The 8,771-nt window shown below is 44.3% G+C and overlaps 1 protein-coding gene across 1 annotated transcript; it reads right to left on the bottom strand.

The window, feature by feature from the left end:
- Positions 1-1,058: 1,058 nt before the first annotated feature.
- ip6k2b (inositol hexakisphosphate kinase 2b) lies at positions 1,059-6,631 on the bottom strand. Its single transcript, XM_088423746.1, has 5 exons — positions 6,033-6,631; positions 3,897-4,128; positions 3,648-3,811; positions 3,356-3,531; positions 1,059-2,726 (listed from the first exon to the last, which is right to left on the bottom strand). Exons 1-5 carry the CDS (start codon positions 6,244-6,246, stop codon positions 2,127-2,129), a joined length of 1,386 nt encoding a protein of 461 aa, XP_088279872.1. The 5' UTR covers positions 6,247-6,631; the 3' UTR covers positions 1,059-2,126.
- Between the last annotated feature and the right edge of the window lie 2,140 nt (positions 6,632-8,771).

Below are 8,771 nucleotides of genomic sequence, written 5' to 3'. Positions count from 1 at the left end.
TCTTCCAGCGTGTTGCATAACAGTCAAGATCCAGAAGGCTTCAGATGTGATCACATTCCAGGCAATCTGTCACATTACACTTTACGCAGTTTTCAATTCAAGTAATGTCTCAAATTATGCAAAAACAATTCGATTGCTTGGCTTCATGAGGCTGAAAGTCTTGAGAGCTGTTGCTAAGACTGCCAATACTAATAAACTTGCACATTGAGTCAGGAAAGTTTAAAATTTTTCGTTCTCTTGCGTTTTTGTTTTCCAAGTTGTGCGCTTTTGGTTTTGCGTTATTGTTTGCATTTGTCTGACAGCCGTATAAACATTTGTGAATAGATGGGAGCTTTTTAATGCTCACAACAGTCTTTCTGTGCAGCTAAACAAAGTTCAATGAAAGTGGGTTTGTGCCTTTAGCAAGCAGTTAGAAAGAAAAATAGCACCTTGCCTTCCCACTCGTTTCATCATATGTACTTCATCATGGCAAAACACATTAGTAGGTTAAATAATATTGCTCTATTGCTCGGCAGGTTCGCCAATGTTTTTTCTAGATTAAGATGTGCAGATAGTGTGTGTTTGTGTGTGTGTGTTTGTGTGTGTGTGTGGGTGGGGGGTGCTCACTAACACTATCTAAATGCTTCCAGCATTAGGCTGATGCAGCCATTCAGGTTTGTCCATGTTGCATTGTGTAATCAGAACATTTCTTGCGCGGCCAAGCCTGCGACATCGCTGCAGGATAGAAGCTAATTATCGTGAGGGCAATTTGGGCTGGTGCAGACGTGCACTGCCTCACACAAGGGATTTTTTTTTTTTAAGTAAGCAGCTAAGTGCCTAAATGCAATAAGTCTAATTAGAACAAAGTTCTAGAAGTGCAATGCTTCATTCACACTTGGGAGGTTTTTTTTTTTTTTTTAAGTATGCACCTAGGTGCCTAAATAACTCTCATTAGAACAAAGTAATTCTGACATTTTCAAGAAATTGAAACTGCGATTTTAGTTAATTGCTTTTGGGCAACTTTGTTGTTTAAAACTCCTTCATGAAAACAATAATGACCACAAAAAAACAAGATCAACTTACCACAAAATGAATGTCTTTATTTTCAAGACATCGCTAACACACAAGTATACAAGCGAGCTCATCAGTTCTCGCAATAACAAAATAAATTCAGTATAAGAGAACATACAAGAGTGGTTATCTGGAATGTGACTTGTTTTTTTCATTTTCAACAACCCTTTCAAATAAATAGTCTGTTGGTAGCTAGTGATTTCATTCAGTAAATTTTCTTCAAGTCCACATTTAGGGAATGAACAGGAGAAAGTCCCAACAAAAACCACATTGGCAATAAAAAAAAGTTTTCATTTTCTTGTACATCTTTTTCCAGGAAATTTGAAGTATAAAGGGGAACTGTTGGAAAAAGGCAAACCCCTTCTGTCTCCATCATGTCCGTCCGTTCCTGTATCAAGATTCCACCAAAGTGCCTGAGTGGACACACAGGGCACGTTTCTTACCAACACCAACATAACCATAAAAAGTCCTTATCTTCAGGAGCTTACACTCTTGGTTGCTACAAGGCTGCTGACCTAGCCAGCCAAGGTCAGCCCTTAAAGTCCCTCCCCCAGTATTAATGTGCCAAACTCTTAGGGGCTGGGCAGTCGGCCGTAACTGCGCTCCCTGAAAACACCAAATAAACTCACGCCGCAGGTAAAGCACCATGTCAAGTCTCTTTGAACTACAGTACACTTGAATTTCAATCATCTAGTTTGCTGTTTCTCTCTCGGAGAGAATGCGCAATAAAGCAACCTGTGTGTACCGCAGGAGGAGGATGGGGAGTGTCCTAGAATGCTACAAGTCCTTCTGACCTCAATCTCGTTCCTCCTCCCGTGCGCAAAAGAAATGGAGCAGTCTCAAAGAGGAAAAAGTGCGACTAAGGGCTCAGGCGGCCTTTTCCTCTGGCAGATGAGGGCGAGCGCCGGGTCCAACCGCACGCTCTCCCTCCTGACCCCGAGGTGTCCGACGTTCCCTCCAAGCAGGCGGGGAGGGTCGCACCTCCACGACGATGCGCCTCGGGGTAGCGGGGCGTCGGCCCATCGGCCTCATTCCCCAGGATAGAAATTCAGAACACGTGATTTCCGGTGCGAGCCTCAGTCATTGCTGTGATCCTCCAGCTGAGAGATGATGGTGATCAGGTTCTGGAGGCCAAAGATGAACCCGCTGTCCTGGCCCTCGTGCACCACGCTGTCCTCGCCGTAGTGGCGGCAAGTCGTGTGGGCGAAATCGATCATGCGCACGTCCACAGCGGGGCTGCTGGGGTCCGCCGGGCTGTGAGCGGAGCGCCCGCCGCTACCGTTGTTGTTGCCGCTTCCTCCTGCCCCGCCGGCGCCGCAGCCGGCCGAGGACGAACGGGAAAATCCGAAGGCCCCTTCTTCCTCGTCGTCGTCGTCAGACAAGTCGTCTTCATCCCCGTCCTCTCCCCCGCGGTGTCTCGGTCGCGAGGGCGTTCTGGGAGGGTTTCCGTCGTAGATGATGAGGAGCGAGCTGGAGTAGAATCGGTACGACTCGCAGGACTCCAGGGCCGCCTGCATCTCACGGAGGCGTTGCAGCACCGGGGACAGCAGCTCGCGCCGCAGGCGACGGCCATCGTGGAAAAACTGGTAGAGGGCCTCCTCGAAGCCTGCGAAGGTCAGCTTGCGGCCGTGGTACTTATTCATGAACATGAGCTGCCCAGAATCAGACTGGTAAACCTGCGGACATCAGCGCGAAAAGTGAGCACTGACTCAAATATATGACGCAATGCTATTATAACTTACAATTTTGTCTCACTTAAGTATACCATTAAGTCTTAATAAGAGCAAAACATTTGGGTGGAATAATTTTGATATTTTTTATTGGAATCCATTAAAAAGACATGGAACAGGGACCTACAAAAAAAAAAAATTAAATATAAAACCAATATCGTAACATTGAAGAGGATACTGACTTAAGCGCTTCAAAATTTCTTACTTTTCAATACCTACAGCATCATAACGTCATGAAGAAAAATAGTGCTATTGAGTTGTAATAAGAGGGAAAAAAAGACCCAACTTCAAAGTGACACTATGAAAACATTTACTGTACATGATGTATTAATGTTGTGCATACGACACAGACGATGGCCTAGTGATATTTTGTTCAAAAGCAATTATTCGAAGTGTTTTTATTCTTTCTTCTAAAAACGTAGCTCTCTTTGCCCCATGCAAGGGCATAATGGCACCTCAAAGTTGCCCCCCGACCCTCCAACTTCAATCAAGTGGAGCTTAATGCAAACTTTGGCACACTTGTAAGTCAAGATTATCACGTTGGGCAGAAACTCGAGCAGGCGACTTGATTTTACCTGCATTCCACAGAGCCGCACTCCTATGGAGGCTGATGTGCTCTGTTGACACTTGCGGATCTGATTGGCTTTCTTTTCCTCTGATGCGTCATCACCATGTTGGCGGGTTCCCATTTTCAAGTCCAAGACGCATGGTACTGAGTAACGCCATGTTAGATTCTCCAAAAGGATGAATTCTGTAGAAGCGGGTTAAGCAACGTAACGCAGCATGGGACCAATATGACATGCACCTATGATGAACAAAAATATAATGCGTTGCAAATTCAATGACGAGAGCGACATGAAAGGATACTATATTGGTTCCGGTGCTTTGCATTGTCCTTCATCCTCTGTAAGTGCTGCTGGTGACATTTGAGACTCCAGGGATTGTGTTTGATCTGCGGCACCATGTTGCCCTTCTCGAGGCTTAAGTACAGGACCTCGGCCTGCTGCTGTGTCTGGACATCGTCGCGGTAGCTACAAAAGAAAAAAAACAGACAAAAAGGTCAGCGTTGTGTCACAAAGTACTTTTCATCCTGAAACGTGCGTGACGGAAATTTACCTTATGATCTTGTCGTCTTTACGGGTCTGTCGGGCTCGCTCTTTGCTATAGTTGTCGTTTTCCACGTGCAAAGGCGACTGTTTTTTGTTGCTCCACTTCAAAATCTTACTCTTGGGCTCACAGTCGGTCGAGGGGTCCTTGTTTTCTAAGTCGCCCGATTCGCTATGAAGGGGGTAGGCAATGAGGCACAGGTTCCCTCCCTCGTCCTCCTCGAAACTGACCGACACGACACCTGCGAAAAAGAGCAAAATTTTAATACCACGGGACCCTTTCTTCAATTACACCTTCGTTGCAAAATATTGTCATGTAAATGCATAAAATAATGATACATGGCCACACAAGTTCAGATGAGACAGACAAGGCCAAAGTTTTTCATTTCAAACTCATTTATTAAAACACACCATATCAAACAGCAATTGCAGCAAAACAAAAATACAGGTCATGCAATTTTTTTAAAGACAATACGTACACAAAACCTTTATCTTTCACATTTGACAGTGTCTTGAGAGTGTTTAAAAACCTTTGACTTGAGAGGGGTGTCCTACAATAGACCAATGTTTAACAGCAGACACACAGAGGGTCAAGCACAAGGTAGGAGGAAGCACAGGCAGGATGTGGTCAACACACTGGCACAAATATGGACGTCATGTCCCCTCAAGGCGGAAAACACTTTCACAAGTCAAGGTCGGCTGATTTCAACTTCTCCCACAATTGCGTTGTTTATGAGCGTGTCTACGTGTAGGAAACCCAGCGGCTATGCCATTTCCTGAGCTTGAGGCGTGTCTGACATCATTTTTGCTGACATCAGCAAGCCTAGGCCTTTTCACCTCCCCTCCAGCGTGGCCTGATGGGAGACCTGCAGAGTCATCCCACCACAACCAGCCAGTGTGGGAACTTGTGACTCAACTGCTGATTGTTCTCAAAAAACTAATATATAGGCAGAAAAGGTGGGAACTCTTGAGTACACATGCGTCCCTGGGACTTTTACGTCCCCAGGTATACACTTGAAAACAGTAATTGTTGAGGTGTTAAACCATTTGGGTGTCTTAGCGGTATTAGCTAGTCCTAGAAGTCTGCTGTCTAAGTGCTTAGACTCCTCGCACATGGTCTTTTTATAGTATCATGCTGCATTTCAAAGGAGTCAAATAACATGGATGTTTTACCTCCTTAGCAGATGTCTTTGGATATGTAGCTCAGTATGTACTAAATGTTATTAGCTTAATAGGGTAATAAGAGGTCATATATAGACAATAAAATATAATAAAAAGGTGTATGGGAACCACCTAAGTTTAAATGTGTTAGTGGTTAAGTTGAATTTGCATTGACTGATTACATACACTAATTTTGATTTGGTAAATTAAAATCAAATTAAAACCAAAGATCAAATTAAAACTGTGAACTTCAGAGAACAATTTAAAATCTCAGTGAACATAACAGATGTTGCTGACTCTGGGCACATTCAGTCAGCATTTTTGTTTTTGTTTGAAATTATAAATACAAGGTTATTTCAGGTATTTTTTTTTCACTACTTCAAAAAACGAGATACTTTCGATAATATGCTTGCATGCATTTAAACAAATTGCATTGTTTGTATTTTTAAAATTTTTATGCCCTTTTACTGAGAATAAATGACGTCATATCGGTTAATGGCTTTGATGCCATTTAGTCCTACATTTAAACCGATGTGCGGCCTTCAAAATCAGCAGTGCTGGCTAATATAAGTTTAATTGTATTGACAATAGGATTCTTCATTTGCCGACTAGATGGCCTACAGCGTCAGCACTTTTCTGGGTAACTGGCATGATTTTGGAGGTGGATTAAGTCACGTAAGGCCAAACCGCAGGCCGAGGTGGCAAATGAAAGGCCCGTCCCAGCTTTGCCGTCTATTGCGAACACGACTGAGCTCTTATCAGCTATAGATAACATTTTCAAGTGTGTTGGCTGCCTGTTACATTCTGTTCTTGCGAATTCCAACGAGCGCCACCGCAAACTATTCAAGCCGACATCCACGTGAAGATGCAGCCTACAGAGTTACGTAATGCTTAGCATTCAGATGAGAAACATGCGAGCTAGCTTGTCAGCGCCACAACCAGACGCGCTTCATTTTGGAAACTCGACACCGAGACACGGTCTTACCTTTATACTGAGGGGTGAATTTCCTCATTTCGGCTGGGAGGCTCTTGTAAAACTGATGCTCCCGGGGAATGAGTGGCTTGCAGATGGCCTGCTCCCCGAACCGTAGCACGCAGGAATGGCCTCCCACCTGGTGCACGAAGGGCTCGAGCATCACCCCCTTTCCCGAATGGGGAGTCCCATCCGCCTGCATCAGGGCTTCCAGAGCGGGACTCATCCTCACTCCGCATCGGACATCAGATCGTGGTGGGCCCACGTCGCACGCGAGGCGAGAGGCTCCGCCACTCGTCTGGCTCCCTATCCTCAACTTGTTTCTATTTCGATTTTGCCCACAGGGGGCGCTGCCGGTCGCTTGCTCGAGCGAGCTGGGAAAAAAAAAAAAAACAAAGGCTGAGCAGGAAGGACGGAGGCAAGAAAATCCTTTCTCTACCCTTCGCGTCACCTGCCCTGAGACAGTGTTTTGCCCTCTTCCGTAGAACTATAGTCTCTGCGATTAATTTCGTGTCATCAAACGCTGCGTGTGCGTCACTAAAGACTGATAAGACGTATGGGCATGACGTAGATGCTTCTGGTCGCGGTACTGAAGCTCAACTGACGCACAAGCAAATGTCCGAGCCTGGTAAAGAACACAAAGCCCCGCCTCCTATGCCCAGCCTCCCCCAACGCGGGGCAGCCAATCGCGTAGTCGCTCCTGTCGCTGGGAGGAGACAAGGCATCTCGAAGAGAATCACGCAAACAAAGGGGCAGAGAGAGAGAAAAAACACAGGGGGAGGGGAGAACAGGAAAATTACTAGACAAAAACACAACACACTTTGAAGGCCCTTTTTTTTTGGACGGAGGTTGTTTACCCAGTATGCAGGTTCTTCGCTTTTTGTTGCCCAGGAGACAACCTGCAGCCTACATCTTTAAATGTCAATGAGTGGCAAAATGAACCCCAAACGCACATGTAAGGTACCCAAGTAGTTTGAGAGGTATGCATGAGTACAGTACATACGTCATAACCCAAGCTCTGTGCATGCAGAGGGGACTTATTTGACTTGAGCTACAGCTGCCATTAGCATGACAAGATGATAGAAATCAGGATTACACAAGAGTGCAAAATAATAACTGCAACATACATCATCTGTAGCAGTTAAAGAAGACATCACAGTGGCTCAAGGCTCATCCCAGGTCACCCCCCAGACATTGACAAGCTGAGCTGTGATTGGTCATTGCTGGAGCAACTGTGATGTCATGGTCATTGCTGGAGCAACTGTGATGTCATTTTCGGATGATAACAAGTGACAAAATGGCTGCTCCCCTGAGAAGCAATATTAATCTGAATGCTGTTTCGACTAGTAGGGATGTGTTACATAGCCGCATAACGAGAGGTGTGTCACATAACTGCTTAACAAGTTCACATTACTGTAAAGATTAAGTTTGACTTCCTTTTGTGTCAAAGTATAAATGTAACATTAAAAATTGATCAGTACAGTTTATCTAACACTTCACCTGAGCAAATATATCAGAGCAAATGTAGGAACAATTTGAAATGCATAAAGAAGTATGTGCTAAATTACTATCAAACAGCACTACTGGTTTGGAAAGGCCTTGTCAGATTTTTTTTTTTGATAATTCACTTCATTTTGATCATTCACATATTTGACACACGCACAAAATATCATTCACATACACTCCTGAAAGGAGTGTGTCCAAGAGAAGTGCTACAAACTGAAGAGAATAAATTTGTAAATGGAACAAATATAATTTAACTTTTACTTGACATATTTGCGGTCAGTGCATCAGTTCCTTGTAGGAATATTGCATTTTAATGACGAATGGAGCACACAGCCTTGTAAATAAACATGCAGACCCCTTGACATATTTGCGGTAATTACATTAACTTCCTCACATGTTAGTCACTGCATTGCTGTGAATCCCCCCGCCCCAGGAAACATGAGACACCGTCTCTCACAGAAGCCCCTCCGTCACTTGTGTTTGACCAACAGTCAAGAGCATGTGCATATTGTAACAGCCCCAACGTCTCATGGGAATTGTATGTCCAAATTGAAGGCCTCGTCGGTGCCAACATACTGGCTTACAGAGACAGCTAGTTGAAGCGTTTCATCTCCAGACATGTCGATCAGCTGCTTATATGTAGTCACACGGTGGTGGAGTGTTGTTCAGTGCGTCAACTTCCTCATAAAGGGCACAGGTGCCAAACTCAAGGCCTGTGGGCCAGATCTGCTCAAACCACTATCGTCCTTGACTTTTGTCCCTAAAAAAATGTTTCATTTGAACTGTTAAAAACTCATTGTTTACATAAAATATAAGATTTGTTTGCTTCTGGTCATATTTTACCTGAGCGCAACCATAACATCTATGTCCGTAATGAAAATAGGTTTGACATTCCTGCAAATAGGGGCTTCTGAATAACATCATATCGCCTGACATCTTCACCCAAGCAAGAACATTTCATTTGGGCGGGGGAGTGGTTGACCAGTGCATTGACTGGATGACATCATTTTCAGCATGTCGAGTCAAGTGGCAGTGGTTGTCAGTTGGTTGGGGGTGTAAAAGTTTATTTGCTTTAATGTTTTTTTTTTGTCTTTACTCTTGACATGGGTGAATAGCTGAGGTAGGCAGTCATTCAAGGTCAATACACATTCTACTAAATATAAAGCCATTTCAAACAATGGAATATGGCAAAGAAACATGAATTTATTTATTCACTCGCCACAAGCCACCGGCTATCTTGTAATC

This window comes from Hippichthys cyanospilos, chromosome 9 (assembly GCF_059441005.1).
Source record: "Hippichthys cyanospilos isolate Australia breed blue-spotted pipefish chromosome 9, RoL_Hcya_1.0, whole genome shotgun sequence".
NCBI classification, from domain to species: domain Eukaryota; kingdom Metazoa; phylum Chordata; class Actinopteri; order Syngnathiformes; family Syngnathidae; genus Hippichthys; species Hippichthys cyanospilos.
The sequence above is the reverse complement of the archived record's forward strand: the minus strand, read 5'-3'. Positions and strand labels throughout refer to the sequence as shown.

Excerpts from the sequence above, each read along its gene's own strand:
- ip6k2b (XM_088423746.1), bottom strand. The coding sequence starts at position 6,246 with ATGAGTCCCGCTCTGGAAGCCCTGATGCAGGCGGATGGGACTCCCCAT. Across the intron at positions 4,129-6,032 it reads ATTCACCCCTCAGTATAAAG|GTGTCGTGTCGGTCAGTTTC; the intron begins GTAAGACCGTGT and ends TCTTTTTCGCAG. Across the intron at positions 3,532-3,647 it reads AAAGCACCGGAACCAATATA|AATTCATCCTTTTGGAGAAT; the intron begins GTATCCTTTCAT and ends CCGCTTCTACAG.